The sequence below is a fragment of the Uranotaenia lowii genome, chromosome 2 (genome assembly GCF_029784155.1).
Source record: "Uranotaenia lowii strain MFRU-FL chromosome 2, ASM2978415v1, whole genome shotgun sequence".
Classification (NCBI taxonomy): Eukaryota; Metazoa; Arthropoda; class Insecta; order Diptera; family Culicidae; genus Uranotaenia; species Uranotaenia lowii.
In genome coordinates, this window is record NC_073692.1 from 430,668,671 (window position 1) to 430,688,432 (window position 19,762).

Genomic DNA, 19,762 nt, shown 5'->3' on the forward strand with positions numbered 1-19,762 from the left:
GTACCTTGTAATGAGCCTGACATTTTTATGGAATTTTGAAATACTTTGTTCGAGAGCAGCATGAAAAACTGGGTGTTCTTTTAAAAATAATGGTTTTCTTAAAACTTTAGTTTGTCAAATATTTTACTCGAAGGCCACATACCGATTAGAATTACATATGGGAGAAAAGTAATTTTGGTTTGAAAATCATAAAATAAAATTCATCAGGTTCAACGAATGAAAAATATGCAATGCTTGATAGACGAAAATGTTCAATGGAAATACTAAACTTGAGCTGTTTTCGTTGCAATGCGAAGAATTTCTTCAGAATAGAACACATTTAAACCACTTTTAATTGTTTTCAATAACAAAAACCTAAAATTGAAAATTTTCAGGACGCAATCTCTGGAGCCACCGTTTGCAATAACGATTGAATTATTTGCGTACTTCAATTCAGAAAAATGTTACCATTTCAGATAATTTACAATTTTTTTTTTCAAGAACACTACATCCACTCTCTGGAGCCACTATTCAAGGTGATAAAACGCAGTTAACTAATGAAATAAGATGACTGATAGTGAGTGTTTTGTTCTGCCTTGACATGTAAGTTGGCATATAATGATGCCCATTAATAAGTAAATAACCCCGTTAAGTATGGAAAGTGTAAGAAGTAGTAGATAACAATTTTAGCAAGAGAGTGTACCTAAATGCCTAAAACGAAGTCATGGATGATGACAATCTTAAATTGAAGTGAATGGTATGTCTCAGACAAATTGCATAACATTGTACAAGTAGGCGATAAATATTTTAAACACAGAAGTTTGCATTGAAGCAAGCAAGAAATGATGTGTTTTCTTCCTAAAACACTTTTTTCATCACTTACTTTATTTATTTTCACTTACTTATGTCATTTGAAAAAATATTGAATTTGAAATTGATTCTAAAAATTATCACTAAGCATCAAGGATTTCTTTCAATGTCAATGCCCTTAAACCTGTCATCAAGCGAAGCCTTTTTCCGCCTACATATGAAGCAGGCAGTAAACGAATAACCAACAAGAGCCAAATAAAAACAACTGCACAGATAGACCCGTTTTTATTTTTTGATTTTTTTTGTATTTTTCTTTTTTCTTTTTTTATGTAATATATCTATGATTTAATTCAATAATTAATAACAATGTACAATAAAATCAAAATTGTTTTTTCCTAGTTCGATTTTTTTTTCATCATTTCTTTTCTTTTTCATAATTTTTTGTTTTGTTTAATGTGTGTGTTTTTTGCTCTTTTAGTTGCTCTCTTATTTTCCTTCTTCTTAATTTTTTTAAAGGAAATTATATGGTTTTGTTTTTTTTCGAGAAAAACTAGTTAGTACTTGAAGTTTGTTGTTATGTATTTTTTTAATTATTTTTCCTTTTCTTCTTCTTCGAGAGAGAATGTGTTGTGTTGTAGGTCACCAGCTTTCATGTGCCTGCTTTGTTTTTTGTTTTTAATTTCACTGTCCTACGACTAAACGACGCGCGCGATTTTATAATTTTATTTACTTTTTTTTGTCAAATTTCATCATTGCCCCATACTGTACTGGCTAACTGTTTTCATTTTTCTCTATACAACTTGATCTTTTGACTATTTGTTTATCTTCTTCTCCGTCCGTTTTTCGAGTCACTGTTGAAATAACATCGATAGAATGAAATTCGTCAAGGCTTTCGTCGAGTTACTTGTTTTTCATTTCATTCTCTCTGTCCGCCTGCCTGTCTGTGTGTATCGCGCAATGGTTGCTGTGATCTCTAAAAAAAATTAATACTTTTGTCTATTCATTTTGTTTTCGTACACACTGCTGCGCGTCAATATTTATCTCTTTATGGGTTTTGAACCTCAATATTTCTGCTTCGACAATTTGTTTTGTCAGCATTTACTATTACATTTCGAGAATAATCAAGTGAACAACCAATGGGAAAACAGAATCAAAAGTAAAGTAACCATTTTTCAATATTTTTTTAAATTGTGGTTAATTTTTGTTCTTGTTCTCCTCTCTCGTTTCTTTTTGTAACAACTATTTCAAATAAATAACATTTTTGGTTTCATTTTATTCATTTCCCATACTTTACACACTATGGTAGGTCACTAGTTTATTTAGCACTTAACTCACTGTAAATATTAGTTTTCAACCTAAAGTGTAACGGTTTGTTTTGTTTTTTTTTTTTTTCATTGTTTTTGGTTTGGGTTTCGAAGGGTTTAACTTTTAATTGAAGGTTGAAGGGGGGTTGTTTTGGAACGAGAAATAATTGGGATTAGAACTAAGATTGTTTGGAGTTGGGTTGTTGGGGAAAGAGAGAGCTGGACAGGAGATCAGTTTTTGTCGTTTAAGTTTTGTTTTTGTTTACAATGTTTATTTTTTAATCTCGTGACGTGAAAATGACTGCAATGATTCAATGACATACGTACCCTAGTGTAGTGTGAGTTAGTTTATGACAAAATCGAAGACCACTAATTCTGATCCCTGTGTGTGTGGATTTAGAGAGAAGGAACCTAAGTAGGCGTTTGATTTCCTGTTCGTTACTTCGTAGTAGTAGTGAGTTTTGGTTTTTTGGGTTGCGCGCTGACGGTGGGCTTGCTTTACTTAACGTTTGACCATGTTTGTTTACTTTTTGTTTTAGTTTCCGTTCCTTGTTTTGTTTTGTTTCGCACTGCCAGAGGCGTTTCCAAAATGGCGGTCCGATGTGGGGGTGACGTCACTCCGTAATACGTTGCTGCTTTTCTTTCCTGTGCATTCTTTTTGTGTCACTATAAGTGTTTTCGGGTTCGTATTACATATATATGGGGGAATTATCGTTTTGAACACATGCATGGCTTTTGTTGTGATTAAAATCGTGTTTAGTTTTTCTCTCTTTTTGCCTGTTGGATGCCTCCGTTAGGATCTTATAAGAAGCATGTTTCCCTTTTTGTTGTGCGTAATCATAACAATTGATATAATACACAATACAAAAGGACAGAAGCTGTGGCTTTTCGTCTCACTCCCACCTTCGCTTTTCATCAAGTTTTCAATACTTTTCAGCGATCCTGATGGAGCCGTACGTGCAAATTAGCCTGACCTGGGTCTCGCAAACGCAAACCAATAGAGGAAACCCACCGGGCGCAAACGCATCGATAGGACGAACGCTTTCGCTAAATGTATAGAGAGTCAAAAGTAACGCTTCAATTTGAGTTTTAAAACAACAGTTTATAATAGTAAAGGCTTTTTAGTTAAAGTTCGCTATCAACTCATTAAAATATCTAGAGCTTCATCTAACTTGTCTCTGTCTGCAAATTGATGCCTAGTTTTGTTTTTGTTTTGGTTTGAGATGTCTTTCGTTGAACCCACTGTGCATAATCCAGGTGGGTTCTGTGTTTTTTCTCCTATTCATCCATACATATCGGTCTGTATTGAGGAGGACAAACACAATAATCGATTAAATGCAAAGGGGAGCTCTTTTATTTTTTTTCTGGTTTTCTCCTCTACTTAAGAGTAACGAAGGATTTGGAGAAAATGCGCAACCGTCCCCAATTCCGGTTTTAGCTGTCCTACCTACGCAGCTGTTGTTCTCTAGCTAGCTCGCTCTTCATGGATTGCTTCGATTAGATAGATTCGGGCTGAGGGGTGTCTACGATAAAAGGTAAAGCGTCGTGTCTAGGGTTCTGAGACCAATTTAGCAGAAACGCAAAAACCGACAGAGTATTAGAAACCAGCACCGGAAATCAAGACCCTATTTTAATTTAACCGTGTAACGCAAAACAATAGGAAGAAGGCGCACATAACAACTTACACTCAACTGCTCTTCACTGATTCGCGCTCGAGACATTTGACTAGATGTTTTGGTAGTATTTTTTTTTTGGTTTGATTTTTCAATTTCTTCAATTTCTTATTTCGAGTCCTACTACTTGCACTTGATTATCTCATTTTTTAGTAAAAACTACTTCACGACTTACTCAACTCAGCTACGGTTCTTCTTGGTTGCTTGTGTTTTACCCGCGATTTTTTTTCTTTAAACTTTAGCTTATTCTTGTTCTAGTGTGTGTGTGTGATCGTATTTTGTTTTTCATTATGCTTAAATATGTTTTGGTTTTTGGCTAACATTTAGCAAAACGTTCAAATTCCAAACAAGTAAATAAGTCTGAGACCGATTTCGGAAAACTTCCAACAAATCATCGAAAAAACGAGGCTCACGACGACATTATAGGTGCCTAAGTAAGTGCTGTTGTTGTTTGCTTGCTGCTAGTGTGTGTTGTTGGCTGCTGTTTGTTTGAAAATTCTCAGTTGTTTTACACGACTTAAGTTTACTTTTTGTTTTATCTTGAATTTAATTCTCCTTTATCTAAGTTGTGTTTATGTTTATTGAGTTATATGTGTCTGTTTGGGTTTGGGCATTGTGTGTGAATAAATGTGAACAGCTACAAACAAAACGATTTGTTCTATTCACGTGTGTCATGTCTTCGAAGTGTATATGTTTTTGTTTGTATTTACTGTAAGGATTAGTTTTGCATTATCAAGTTATAGTTCACCTTAGGTGACATAAGTATTACACACACACATATGCTGTTTTTTTTTGTTGAAGAAATCTTTGATTTGCTTTTTGGTTCTTATAGAATTATCCATTAAAGGAGGGGGGGGGGGGGGGGTGTCGTGTCCTATCTCATTAAGTGTGGGAGTTTTTATTTTGGTGTTATTTCGTTTTTTTTTAACATATGTGCTCAGAAGAATGTGTAAACTTGGATTCAAACTCTCGAAACACCACCGCGTTATACCTTAAGGTGAATTATTAAAATGCTTATTTAGTTAGAATAACGTCCTTCTGCTCCGCCTGTAGCGACAATTAGAGTCAATTGTCCTAGTCTAATCCCTTTTTTTCTATTCATGTATTCCTCATATATGGCAACGGTAGAATGATGGCAACTTGTAACCAATTTGTTGCGCTGTTTATTAGTTTTTGTTTGTAATCTTTATCAAAAATCATAAAAGCAACACTCTAACGCTGTAACTTAAATGAAATTCATTCGAGGAAAAATTGTAATGGAAAAAGTAGCTACGAATTCCCCCATTATACACACCTGATGACAGTCAGCTTTGAATACGAAAAAAGAAAATGAATTTTGTTAAGTAGGCCAAGTCTGGGTAATGATTCAATAACGGAGATGGTAGCAAGTTCTTCAAACTCGTGCAAAAGGTTGCTTTGATAGGTTTTCCCCATTCTTTTTGATTTCTCCCGATGGAAACATTCAATTGTTTCCAAATAAATTTTATTTTATTGATATTTTTCATTTCTGTTCTATTTAAACAATCCTTGAACAATTTATGCAAAAGCCTTACAAATCTGTGCTTTTTCAGTTACTTTGGTTTATTTACCGGAATTGGATCTCAGCCTATTAGCCTGTGCTTTTTCAACCATTTTGTCTTATTTACTGGATCCGATGAACTATTAAAGCAAACTTTGCTACAGCCATCCACTCTGTGATTTTCCATCCACTCAGTGCTTTCAAACGGAGCCGAAACAATCCCAGCGAAAACTTCTTCAATCAATGGCTTGTCCAGTCCAGCCATTTAGTTTCGGAACTCCGTCTTCTTTACCGGAGCTGGAAAAATCATATCAGCAAGCACTTCAATCTGTGATTTTCCAACCACTCTGTCTCACTTATCGGAGCCGAAATAATCATAACACATTTTAAGGACGGCGAAGAAATCTAAGCTGAGAAACACCGAAATTTGGCATTCTATTTATACCTCAAAACTCGCTGAACCATCACTAAATTTATGAGATTTGAGTTATACTTCTAAGAATAGCACGTTCGCGGCAAGCGAAAAACGAAAATTTTGGTATTTGGTAAGCAATGTGATAAAACAATTTCAGGCAACATCCACTTCAATGTGTGCTTTTTAAGTCAATCCGTCTTATTTATAGAAGCCGGAAAAAAATTTGCAACAGCTTTTCCAATCTGGTGACGCCGATTGAAAAGACAATCTAAAAGAAATCATGACAAAATCTCTTCTAATCAGTGCTTTTTCGGCCATTCCGTCTTAGTTATTGGAGCCAGAAGATTTTCAAAACAGCCTTTGTGAACAACAAACAATAAATCTGTGCTTTTCCAGCCACTCCGTCCTCTTTACCGGAGTCGGACCAATCATCAATCGTTCTGAATCATTGTCGTGAACTGGCACGATCATTCCGGTTCAAAACAGTTCAGCAATTCTTTAAAACACGCCTCTTGCTCATAATAAAAGAACAATGACTAATTTGTTTTCTATCGGCATTTTTCCTAGCTCTTCAGTGTTGCCAAATGTAGTTACTTTATTATTTAATTGAAGACTAGAAAACGGCTCATATCCTGTTTTTTTGCCAAACGGGGAAATTTTTCCGACTCATTTTTCATAAGCACGGAAATTGTCTGAATTCGCCCTTTTTGGACGACACAAGCGTTTGTGTCCAAATAGGTTGGAAAGCTGTTTTTTTTCTGTCGTCGCGCAGACATTAGTAGGCTATGCAGCGAAAATAGAATTTTCCTCCGAGGGTCATGTCAGTGAAATCAGTATTAAAACGGTTTGATTCCGCAAAACAAATGATTTAATTTCGGATCTTTCATCAGAGGAACAAACGAAATTCGGACCAAATTTTCAATCTTAGAAAATATCGGACTTGGGAAATTTTTCAATATTTAAATAGTTTGTCCACCGATCAGCTATTTTCGTATCATTGAAGGAGAAACCTACAAGTCTTCAGTTTATCGAAATCCTTTTCACAGCATATCGGTAAAAGAAGTTGCGACAGTTGAGTTTAAAACCATCAATCGAAGGAAAGAATAAGTTCTAATAAAGTTCATATAAGCTATCACAGATAAGAGAATAGTTAGTTATCAAAGCTAACTACGATTAAAAAAATAAAATAAACAAAAATAAAATGTTTTAAGTACAGTTGTTCGATCCCAACATTGGCCTACTGCAACGTTAAAAAAAAAACAGGGTAAAGAAAGCTTCTGGGAAGCAAAGTCAGTGGTTGCTTTGACTGTCGCATTCAACGAATCAACGATTGAAGAAAACATTCGTTAAAATTTTCATTGGCAGAAATTTTCCCTAAATTTTTCACTGAACTCGGGAAAACCATTGAAAAACACTGAAACAAAAGTACAATGAATTTGTCAAATTTAACCAACAATTTTCGACAGTTGGGTTACTATGTTTTTTTTTGTTTTCTTTTTACAGTACTCGGTAAAAATAAACTGAAAAATGTGGTCGTCAACGATTTCCGATTTTTTTTTTGCTCTGGGGCGCTGCGCTTTGAAGTCTGTAACTTGTTTACCATTCTATCTCTTTTTTAAGCCTTTATAGGATAGTGTTTGTGTACTTTTTTTTTAACGCTATCAGAGATGATTCACGGCATACATTCGCGTGTGTGGGTGTGTTGCGCTTTGCAATTAACAAGCTAAATCCCCATTTGTGTTTGCGTTGTGTTTCTTCAACAAATGTTTTGTTATTTATTCTTGCTGCATCACCCTAGCAGCCGTTGTTGATTTTCTGTGATATTTCCTTATAGCTGTAGCGGTTTTAAGTCGTAGTTATGGTTGGTTTGTTTGTTTTTTTTTTCTGGTTGCTTTCTTGCTTGCTAAATTCAGTATTACCTCAAATGTTATTTCAGTTTTAGTTTATTTACTTTTTTGTGGATTTTCGGTTTTTCTCTCTTCCTTTTTTCCATATTTTTTCATCGCAATGGATGGGGTTTGGGTTTTTAGTTTTCACAAACTTCTCTCTGTAACAGTAAAAATACCTTGTTTTCCTTAGGTTGTAAAATGTGTGTGATTTTTCTCGTTTTTTGTTTCTTTTTCTTCTCTCTCTGACTCAACTTATTATTATTAATATTATTCATTATTATTATTATAATTATTGCGTAAATATCTCGATCATCGTGGCTATTTTGGTTTTATAGTTAAACTTATGTCATCAGTAGATTTAGTGTTTTCATTTTTTTTTACTATACACATTCAATAAATCGCCTTCGGCTTGCCCCTGTCACCTTTTGATGGCTGCGCTCTCTGCTAGCGTTGGTTTTTTTGTTCTTTTATTTGGTCACAAAATTATTCCGTTTTCTTTCCTTTTTGTCTATTGTTGTTTAATGTGCTTCTTTGAAATTTTGTAGATGGTTAAAGTTTGTTCAACTTCTCTGATTGCTAAAACATACTGTAATCGGAACTGTGATATTCGAAACATGACGAAAACAATAGACATTAGTACTGTTCAAATGCTGATTGCAACTGTTGAATAAAAACTAAGTCAACATTAAGTCTGTTCAATGTTCCGATATTTCAACAACTTTTCACATGAAATGTCTTCCGCTTTTGACGAAATCTTTCTTCAAGATTTTACCATCTACAATAAAACAACAGAAGTAACGTTTTCTTACCACAGAGCGGCGCCACTGTTGCAGAGATTTTCGTTTAGTCTCGTCTCGCTAGGTATCTATAAAGCTTGCAGGCGGGCATTGTTGCTGTAGGGCAGCGATTCTCAATCTCAGAGCACCGGAGACCGTCGTCGGCGTCGTCGTCGTCGAATAAACCGGGCCGTAGACCGCAGACCCGTTTCTCTCGGGGTACCCTAGTTGTGGCATTACGATCCATCTCAACATGTAAGTGCCGTCACCGGAATCGTCCATTCGTACTTGCAAAGTTTGGAAGTTGGCGCTTTCGGTAGGGGTTTTGTTTTGTTCTTTGTCAAATGGTTCCATCTTGAAATTTCAGCTTTTTCTTTGCTTATTTTTCTATTTTTGGTATTAAACTATCTTCAGTTTTCTACTCTGGAGGCAATCAACCTACTTTCGGCTTTTCGGTCAATAAGTATGTATATCTGTTTGTGTGAAAAGTGTTTATACTATTTACAATAGAAGTCATCTATTGGAACGCAACGGTCATGTGGTCTAGTTTAACGGTCGCCTACTTTGTAGCGTATCTAAGTAGGCGGCTGCTTACCGTTTGCAATAGCTGACAAACTGCGTTTGATGTTTGTTTGGCGTTGTGTGTTGTTAGCAAAAAAAAGTTCTATCAAAGCAAAAAATTTTGAATCAGCCAACAAACGAAACACACGCGTTTTATCTCTCTTTAACGAGCCGACTCTGTACTGAGCAGTGATGATAAAACGCATCAATGTTCGATTGAAACCAAAATGAAAGAGAAACAAAAAACACATGGGTTGTTGTTAGGAGAATTGGTTTATGTCGTGGGGTTCTGTTATCATCGGACAAGGTAAGGCAATAAATACACCAGCAGCCATGGTTCAGCTTAGTTCAGATAAATGGTCCCGAGATGTTTGATGGCAGCGAACTAAGTGCGCAGTTAAAAGCAATCAACGGTGACGACGATGGTGGAAACGATCAAAGAGGGCCTAGAAGAAATAAATTTGAATTGCAGGATTTTTTAAATCTGTTTTTGTATCCATCAGAGCCTACCATGATTATTGACGGTGGCTTCATGAACAAGTAATTTCCACTGAGGGCCAAAACAAGAAATTTGTACTATGGGCCAAAACATAAATTATGCACTTCTCTCAAATGCAATGTGTTGAATGATTTTGTAAACTTCAATAAGCATTTGTTGAAGGGGAATTCCATGCGACAAGTCGAAAAATTAAAATGCATAGGATCAGGAGAAGACGGATGCCATCCATGGATTTATTCAAAATAACTATTGTTTGTGTTGTTGCACAGACAGAATACTCCGAACGATCTAATCGGATTCACCGGATCTTTCCCTAGCAAAGACCGTCTCCTCAAACTCACCGTCACATGTCAGAGAGCCGTTGGAAATATTCCTCTCTATTCCTTTTTTTCTTTAAACTTTGTTTGCAGCTCGTCGCCGCAAAGTGTGTGAGTGTGTGTGTTCCATTCTCTTTTTCCGAGTGTTCAAAAAGCAGCTGTCTTTTTGATATTTTCTAATCGCTAACCATAAATGTATGTGTAAGAGTTTCCTTTTTTATTTATTTTTTTAAATTTTGGGATGAGTTATGCGCAAGGTGCATCACCTCTGCTAGATTCGCTTTCAAGACTTTGTCGCTTTTTTTTTCATTCGATCTCTTAACTATAAGGCAGAAAACAGTACTTTAAACATTGTAAATTTTGCTGTTAAATTCTCTACTAACGATTTTTCTTCCGTTAAACGCCAACGTTTTCTTTATCTTAAACTTGATTTTGGTTTTTTTTTTTGGTAGGACATAGGATAGAGGATAGATAGCGACAAACAAAACGAACTTTTTCAATGAGTTTTAACAGTAATGGAGAAAGATAAATGCCTGTACAAGAATTTCTTTTTGTTGGTTTTTTTTCGTTATTATATAATCAAACATCGCTGAACTCAGCCGAATAGTTTTTCTCGTAGTTTTTTTCTACATCGTATCTGTCAAAGCCCTTCCTCGGCCTTCCGCCAATTTTTTTTACAATTAATTTTTACAAAACAAAATTCAGATCAACAGAAGCAAAACACCAATCTGTACCCTGAAAGTTCCCGATTCACGATTGCGAGGACCTATCTCTTTTCAACACAAAAAAAAAAACAGCTCATCCTCGAATTAACTACTGTTTTAAGTGATTCACTTCTAATTTTAAAAAAAGTTCATCGCTGCACCGCAAAAAAAAAAACGCTCGTAATTAGATTCCCAAACCATTTTTTAATGCCTAAAAATAACCACTATCAATTGGGGGAGATGTGTCGCATGAACTATGCTCAATTGAACGACGACACGTGTGAATGTGTCAAACGAAGTTTTGTTTGTTTATGTTTGTGTCTTCATTGATGAATATGCACTTAAAATGTTACACTGAGTGAGTTGTTGATGTGATTCAATTTGTGTTGTTCGCCCTATAATTATATGCTCGTGGAAGGGTTTGTTTGTTTGTTTGTTTTTGGTTGGGGAGTGTTCCATTAATCATAAGTAAACTTTAGATCCGTTTACCTGCTTTTCAGAAGGGTTTGCTTTAATCCTTTAATTTTCAATATATAATACTCTTGATTTTTTCGCGGTTTAGACCTTGTCGCGTATTTAGATAGTGTGATTAAAAGAAAATTTTCGCTCTTACGACTGTAACGAGAAAAAAAAAGACGTAAGATAGTTTATCGAGACGTACTCGCGTGAAAAACAAAACCAAAATAATCTCAAATGCAGACTCACAATCGTAGTAGGCTGTGACTTGAAGACACTGATCGACTTCAGTGAACAGGCTCCGCTATTTTTTTAACTAACCGATGGATGTGGCCTACTATGTGTATCTCTTTCTTTGTGAAGGTAAATCCTTTGCCAGTACCTTAAAAACAATCTTAAACTTTTTTTTCTGCTATCTCTTACTTCGAGTTTTCTAATCTCGAAAACGAAAAACGAAATGCATATTGTGAGCCTGGATTTTTTTTCTGTTTCCGGCTTATCGCTTTTTGTTTTGGGTAGTTGCATTTTTAACCTTATAAATTCTGTTCACTAACATGCTTCCTCTGTCGTCTCTCTTTTGCTGTTTGTTTTTTTTTTAATTTGCATCTTTAAACTGCGCTTGCAACAACTTTGCACTTTACGCTTTAACTTTGAGTTTTTTTTTGTTTAGTTTAGGTTTGCTTTTTTTAACTAATTTCTTCTGTTTTTTCAGTTGTAGTTAAGATTAAGTTTGGGTTTTTTTTTTGTTGTTTCGCTAGTACAAATATTGCTCTCTAAACTACATCAGAAAGAAATTATGGAACCGCGCGAGATCTTTCTCCTCTCATCTTCTAGCAAAGGAATTTATACTGTTGTTGATTTTGTCCAAACTGCGAATTTCTCTGTAAAAAATTAAAGAAAGTAAATTTAAGATTTTTCAGAATTTAAATTAGTGATAGAGAAGTTTTTTTTTTGATTTGTTAAATTTAGACTATACATATTCGTACTCGCACATAAAGTTAACTCATATAGTAAAATAAAACATCAACTGATAGAGATTTACATACTGATTATCAATACATTCAATATTAATTAATACAACATGCAGTTTGAGATACATTCAAAAACTAGTTTTTTTTGTTGGCTTGCAAATTAATATCTATACAAATGCTTACGAATACAGCGAACATTGTAGATGAAACAATTTTGATAAGGTAAAATAAAAGTTCAGGCCTATATTTTTCCAAAACTATTCTACGAACGCGCATAACATTTTAGTTGCTATTTAACGCGAAGTAAACTGTACACACGCAAAATTTATTGAACGAAAAAACCTTTGTGAATGAGCAGCAAAAATTCTGCACTTGCAATCATTGAAGCAGCGTTTTAGGGTGGGGGAAATTTGAAACGGATAACTCACTCTAACTAACAGCTTTCTTAAACAGAAAACATCCTAGCGACACTTAAAATATTTTTTTTTATAGGAATACATTTTTTCAAAAGTGTTTAAGTGTAAAACACTGTGATCAAAAATATATTCATTATCAAAAACACACCCAGTGTAAACATTGCAATTCCATCAATTGTGGTATACCTACACAAGAATTAAGTTAGAATCAATGTGACGAAAGTAACGATTCGAACGAGTGAATGTCTTATTTGTGAATTGCAAGTGCTCGATACGAAAAATTGATAAAATTGTGAAACATTATGTGAGAAAATTTGTGGTTCTTAACTTGGATGTGTATGAGCAAGGAAAACAATTTGGGGTGTTCAAAAAGGGAATTGAAAAACACACTCAAAACGGCCAATCTGTTCCAAACGAAAACCATCCCAGCGATTTTTTTTCACCGACCACAAACCATATGTAACATTTCGGGACAAATCCGTTGGCGATCTCAATACATATTTCTTAAATAGAGCATCTAAATTTGATGGAATAAAATTGTGCTAAACCTTCCTACCAAAGTTGAGAAGTAGGCCATGACTAGTTGGCAACAGACGTGGTTTTTTTTCACTCCGTCGGTAAAAATTTTAATTTTAATATTACTTTATTTCTGATTTAAAAACTAGTGTAGATAATTGTTTTGAAATTTAATGGTCGTATGAGCCAGCGTACCAGTGATAGTTACGAAGGAGACATCTTTGCTCCCTCGGTGGAATTAATGTGTCCATAATCGTGGTCCTCGTCAAGTACTAGAACAAAATTGGGAAGCAGTAAAAGTTGCCTGGAGGAAGCAAATCCGCCTTAAATTATGGAACACTTCTGTTCGGAATGCGTGCGCCTGTATGGAAAACCCCGATGGCGACCATAATCTAGAAGTAAACTCAAGGAACCATAAGTTGTCATAGGTTCCGATATTCTGCTTGCAAACCTTGAACGAAAATCAAACCTACAACGCGTGGATCCGTAGACGACTTATTTGGTGAGATTAAATCTTTCATACAATTTTATTTTTTCAACATTAAATAAAAGTGAATATAATTTCAATTACTCTAAATAATTTATCCAATAATCCACATGATGCGTTTGGTAGAGAACTCCAGGCTTAATTCCTCCCCTTGTTACAGTATTTTTTGCGGTTTTTACCACATGGTTGGCCTGGCCGCAGTAAACTTTACAATGCATGTTTACTTGTAACCGAAATAACGTTGAAAAGAAAAATGAAGTTTTTTTGGGCAAGATCGAGAAAAATCCAGAATCCAGTCGCAGTGGGAGACCCAAAAACAGCTGGAAATCAAAGTCCTAGAGGACCTAATAGTGAGCTTAAATTTGAATAAAAGGGAAGATTATTGGTTTTATGAAGTAAGAGGAATGTGAGAGGTTTTTTTCAAGCTCAATCAGAAAGTATAAGTAGAAGAAGTGATAAAAACAGTCAAATTTTTCTGACCGGTTCGTCTAGCTGACTTCATTTCTACAAGCTAAAAACAGCTGCCTACCGGTACAATAAACAAAATACGGTGGTCAAATCGTGCCCAAAATATTTGAATTACTTGTGGAGAGATGTTTTGAAAAAAAATCGTAATGGACAGCAAAACGAACTTTTTCGCCGTCACCTGGCAGGTTAATTTTCGTTGACAAGTCGCGCCTGTATTTTCCGGAGGTAAACAAGGAGAAAAAAAATTAATAATAAAATGTATTATATTTGAGGGGGCTAACGATATGTGGAAACTGCAAATTACTGATCTTTCATAACAATGAATGGCTAAAAATACATGGAAGACTGCCTCCAAATGCGACCGTTTTCTCTGCAAGGCACTTTATTTGATCCCTCAAAATTTATACTCTGTTTTGGTTGGATCTGGAATCGTTCATTACGCAAAAACGTTGGTCTAGTGATAAAACGTCAAATACGAAGTTTTTGTGCCGAAGGAGGACAATCGGCTTAATTTGGTATAGCTTCGACCAAATTCGAAATTTTAGTTATTTTGAAGGTAAAGCTTCAGGAAACAGTAAACGAGCTCGAAAATAGCCTTGATTTGAAAAAAGTGGTGTTGCCCAAAAATTATAGTCGAAAAATTTCTTCAATGGACAATATCTCAAAAACCACTTGACAGAACATCACAAAAATTTTGTATGTGTAAACATTACATTACCAGGTAGCTTTGCTGAACATTTCATCAATTTACATCCGTGCATTCAAAAGTTATTCATAAAACAAAGTGTTGCCTTTTTTTCGAATACACTCCTTGTATCAGGAGATAAATTCCGATAGATCAGACAAAAACAAATTACATGATTAAAAAAGGCAATATATTGAGTAGTATGTATCTTCAAGACTTTGTAACATTTTTATGACTTGTACCTTTCGGAATCTTTGATGTTGGCAAGATTCAATTACAAGTTTATTCACTTCAAGAATTTCCTGCTAAATTTTTTTCTACCCTAAGTTAAAAGGTTCTAAGAATATTTTGAAGTGAATGTGCCTTTGGAAAAATATTTAGTAAAAAAGCAAAAGGATTTAGGCCATCTTCATTAGGGTGGCGGCCGAATGGGTCTTGCCAAATGTCGCAAACCGATTATATACATTTTGTAGATTGGACCAAAAACTGACCTGTGAAAAATTTCATTTCAATTGGACTCGATTTAGGAGTGCCTCAAACTGGAGATAGCAATAGAGAGAGAATTCTTTGTATTTGGAATGGTAAGGATCAATATTTCTTCATCTTTGAGTACTGGGTTATCTAATTTCAACTCAAATTTACTCGTTTCCCGCTAAATTAGACACAACCCAAGTAACATTTGAAGTTTTATAGCAGGCTTCGAGACCAAGATTGGGTTTTATAAGAGGCTTGAAGAGTTTAACGAAACTATCGGTGTTACTTGGGAATTTACCACCATTTTAATCATTGGCTACACAACTTGCGTGATCATTGGCGTTTCTTTTCTCTTCAACTCAGTCCCTGGTCTCAAACCGCTGAAAGTTTCTGGTTATGACACTAAAAAACCACTAAAGGGGGAACCAAAGGAAATTCGGAAAATCAAAATTTAAAGCCAAATGGCTAAGAAATTCAGGAAACGTCGAGATCTTGTGTTATCCAGAAAAAAATATTGGCCGAAAATCGACTTTCTGGGACCGTTTTTCACAAAAACCGTTGTTTTATTACAAGGGTAAGAGGAGGCAAAAACAGATCTCTTTATAAACGTTTATCATTTTTAAATTATTTATATGAAATGAATCTATGCTATTCAACATTTTACAAATACTTTTGTCAATTTGCATTGGGTAAAATTTTCATTTTAAAATGTTGTTATGTTAAATTTATGTTTTTGGGTTATTGAGTCTAAAAACACCTCAAACAGTAAATTGCTGCCAAAACCGACTGCAGATTTGAATTTCAGAGGAAATTTCATAATTTGATTTTGGTATTTTTTGTGAAACTTTCTTAGGTTGGATCTTTTGTATTCTTGGGCCCGAATCACCTTAATAATCAATTTAGATCAAAATTTGATATAAATCACGTGGAAAATTGTCGATTTGTGTAATATTTTACGTTGATTTTATATGGGACTAAACCCCCCCCCCTCCTCTTGCCCACCCTTTTTCCTTGGTTTTCCTAGGGTTTGTAACTTATTAGAAACAATTCCTGTTACATCAACTTTTACGACAATCGATCCAGCCAATGACACGAAAACACTTCTGCATATGGGAAAACACGCCAGCTAGTTTTCAATGTATAATGGCTCAGTGCAGGGGTGCCATTGGAAAAGAATAATTATTTGATTTAGAAATCGTCATAACTTTTGGTTGTCGCATTTTAGAGATTCACGGTCTTGAACTAAGTTGTTGTTTGAACCTTCAGCAATAAGATACAGCTTGAAGAATCTGAGTTCAGTGGTACAGTAAGACTGTTGAATTTTTTGAACAAAAAAGTAAATGTTTCATACGAATTTCCATAGAAATTTTAAATTTTTTTCATACAGCACTGCCCATTTCAAATCCTAGAGCCTTTGATACTTTTTTTTGTCCCGATTCTTACCAGTCTATAGCGTAGTTATTAAACGATGCGCCTGAAAAGAGTCACGAGCTAACCGAAATTCAATCGTAGATTTTTGAGAAAAATCTTAAAAATTTAGCTAGCCTATTTGAATAAAATATATACCAATTGTCGAAGACTTTAAAGCGCGATAATATTTAGTCACCGAATGTTAAAAGTCCACTATTTTGGCTATTATGAGACCAAATTCTAAAAATCTGATATATCTAGCGTAACATTTCAAAAGGGCGAAACTGCCAAATGCAAACAAATCTAGTTAACGGTCATTCCGGATGTACGCGGTAACGCGGTTTCATCTTAAAATCGCTTAAAACTTTCAAAAAATTGATAAAAATCGATTGGGCGAAACTCCATGTTGATGCATTTTCGTTGGAACCTGAAGTCACGCCTATTCAAAATAGGGTAAATTTTTCTATTCGTGTAGGGCCACTAGGCGTAACTGAGTTGACCGTGTGTGACAAAACGGCCTAATTAGTTTTTGCGTGTAGGACCAAAGGGCCTAACTTCAAAACCAAAACAAAAACGGCCGATCAATTGGGCGAAACTTGCAGGCGTAACTGAAATAAAAGGACGAAACTCGAAAATCTCTTACATTAAGTGAAAAAAGTTAAAGTTCTTGATATCCATCGAACAATAAGTGAATATAATGCAATGCACAGTTTTTGATTTGTTGAACGAAAAGTGGTCAATTTTATAAATAGGATTTGATTAGATGTTCCGAATTTCAAACGTGTTTTTCTCGATTCGAGCTTATTGCTAGTTTCGTTCTTATGAAATGTTACGCTAGATATTACAAACTGTTGTGTTCGATTTTGCAGAACATCATTCCATGATGAATTTCAGAGTGTTTCTTCATATTTCTAAGTGTGATCATCACGTGGCAAGCGAGAAACGAAATAGCTCGTATTTGGACTACAATGTGTTAAAATGGAAGTTATACAATCTTATGATAATTAACTTTTGATAGAAAAGGCATTTTTGAACTTATACATTGCAAAATTGTTGTAAATTTTCAATTTATTTAAAAGACATCGATCAAAGGTCTGAGACACCAGAATAAATTTCGTGAAATCTTGAAGAATAATCTTTAATCACCTCCAATTAATATTCCTCCAATTAATATTCCGGCGCTATACCCATACCTACGTTTGTTTCGATTGCACGTGGGAACTTTCATGGCGACCGTAAAAAAGTATTTCAGAGTATATGTGAATGTGAAACATACGTTATTCTGAGGCCATCGAAACGGCCTACCCCGAAAAAAACTTGTCAAAAATCTACGATAAAAACAAAAGCCATTTTGCAATGATGAAAGAGTGTTTGGATCAAAAAGTGGTCAACTTAAATTTGCCTTTTTTGCTATTCATATAAAAAACGGAACACCCCTCGTTTTGTAGGTGTATGTGTAGAACCGTGTTCAAAACTGTTGACATGCTAGCATGAATGTGAAATAATTTTTCAATCACAGTATCTTTTAACTTCGAACCTAATTTCCTCTGATCATCCACAAAGCAATCTCGACTGATAGTCCATCCAAAGTTTTTTTCATTTTCCAATTCGTTATCATGATCCTCCAAAAAATCTCAGTCATAAAAATGCTGAAGTCAGTGAAGTTAGTTAGTTAGCTGTTGTTGGAAGCATTGGCTGAAATGAATGATGTTTTGACGTTTATATTTCTATTTGAAACAAAAGTTGTTCCATGCAGAAAAAACAGACTCAGAGTTTTTAAATTCTGTTTTTCTGTTTGGATTATTCAGAAATCGTCTGAGAGCATGTTGTAAGATAAGGCTCAAGGACATTTCAGAACGTCTAACGGGTGTTAAATAAAAAATGAGAATGTTTTCAATACCTTTCAGTAACTCAAATAAAGAGCGTAAAATTTTCTTTCTTCAAGAAAATTGCTTTTCGGGCTCCCTAGAAATAGTAGGGTGTTTGGTTTTGCTAGTTTGAATTTAGTCGAAGCAAAGATGGCGTCGAAACAGCACGTGCTCCGCGAACGCATTGTACGGTTCTACGAAACGCATTTCCAGCAAGGAAAAAAGTTCACGGTGGCACATTTTAAGGAAGAAAATGTACCTGTCAGTACGGTATATCGTATCCTGGGTTTCCTGAACGTAGAGCGGAAGGTCGGAAGTGGTCGTCCGGTGACGATAATGACGAAGCAAAGGAAGACATCGTTAAAGAAGCTGTTTGACAACAAGGGCGCAACCAGCCTGCGTGACGCCGGTCGGAAATATGGCTGCTCCCACGTATTGATCCATCCTACCCTCAAGATGGAAGGAATCGTCTGCAGGAAGAAGACGAGGTCGTCGGAGTACACGGAGGAGCAGATTGAGACGGTTAAATCACAGTGTCGGTGGATGACCAAAAAATACCGCGGGACGTCATTCGTTCTGGCTGGCTGGCGTACCTTGAGGAGAAAAAGATACTGTTCGTGCCGAATGATCGTAACCCAACAAACTTGCCCCAGTGCCGCCCAATAGAGGATTTCTTTGGCTCACGCAGTCCCCTAGTGTATAAAAACAATTGGAGGGCCAAGGACACGAAGCAACTGACTACAAGAATCCGGAATTGTATCCGGAAAATGGACGTAAGTGCCGTACAACGTTCTTGTGAGAGCATCGCGACAAAGTTGCGTCGAACATCAGACCACGGCCCTTACTCGAACATTCACTGACATTTTTTTGAAGAAAATACATTATGTTTTTAATAAAAAATACTGAAATCGATGAAAAAAAAAATAACAATTTGATAATATGTGATTGAACAAATTCTCATTTTTTATTTAACACCCGTTAGTAGCTTTGTTTTAAACTTCATTCCACATGTTGGTGATTTGCTTTAGAGTTTACTTAAAAACTAAGCATTTGAAATCCATTCACATTTTCTCATACTGTCACGACTTTGTGAAATGACTGACTGCGGAGCGAATGATAGAATATAACAAAAATATTCACAATCATCATGAAGTTATTCAAGGCCAACCTGATATTTTTTCGCTGGAGGAAATCGAAAGCCGGAAGCCACAGTGACGAACAGAAGGGTGGCTAGCGTTTTAAAACACTATCCAAACCTCTTCTTTCGAAATGTCTCAAAAAACTAAGTCGGGAATATCGTCTACAACGGACAGCCTCCTAGACAAAAGTATTATGCTGCTACCGGAAGGTGGCACATTTTCATTCGAGGCTGGGTCATTCGGCCGAAAGTCATGAGGCCGAAAGCCATTCAGCCGAAGGTCATTCAGCCGATGGACGTTAGGCCGAATGGGCTATCTGGCCGAAAAAGCCACTAGGCCGAATAGGTTATTCGGCCGACGTTTATCCAGCCGAATGCTGTTAGGCCGAAAGGATGTTCGGCCGAATGATCACTAAGCCGAAAGGTC

At 35.6% G+C, this 19,762-nt stretch overlaps 1 protein-coding gene across 25 annotated transcripts in view; it reads right to left on the reverse strand.

The window, feature by feature from the left end:
* Positions 1-1,317: 1,317 nt before the first annotated feature.
* LOC129745656 (plasma membrane calcium-transporting ATPase 1-like) overlaps positions 1,318-19,762 on the reverse strand; it is a 150,458-nt gene continuing 132,013 nt past the window's right edge. For all 25 annotated transcript variants that reach the window (XR_008737163.1, XM_055738896.1, XM_055738884.1 and 22 more), the window contains one exon: positions 1,318-11,783. Coding sequence is in view for 24 of the 25 variants with exons in the window: in XM_055738896.1 (XP_055594871.1) it covers positions 11,746-11,783 (38 nt within the window). In the remaining variant the exon portion in view is untranslated. The remainder of the gene's footprint in view (positions 11,784-19,762) is intronic.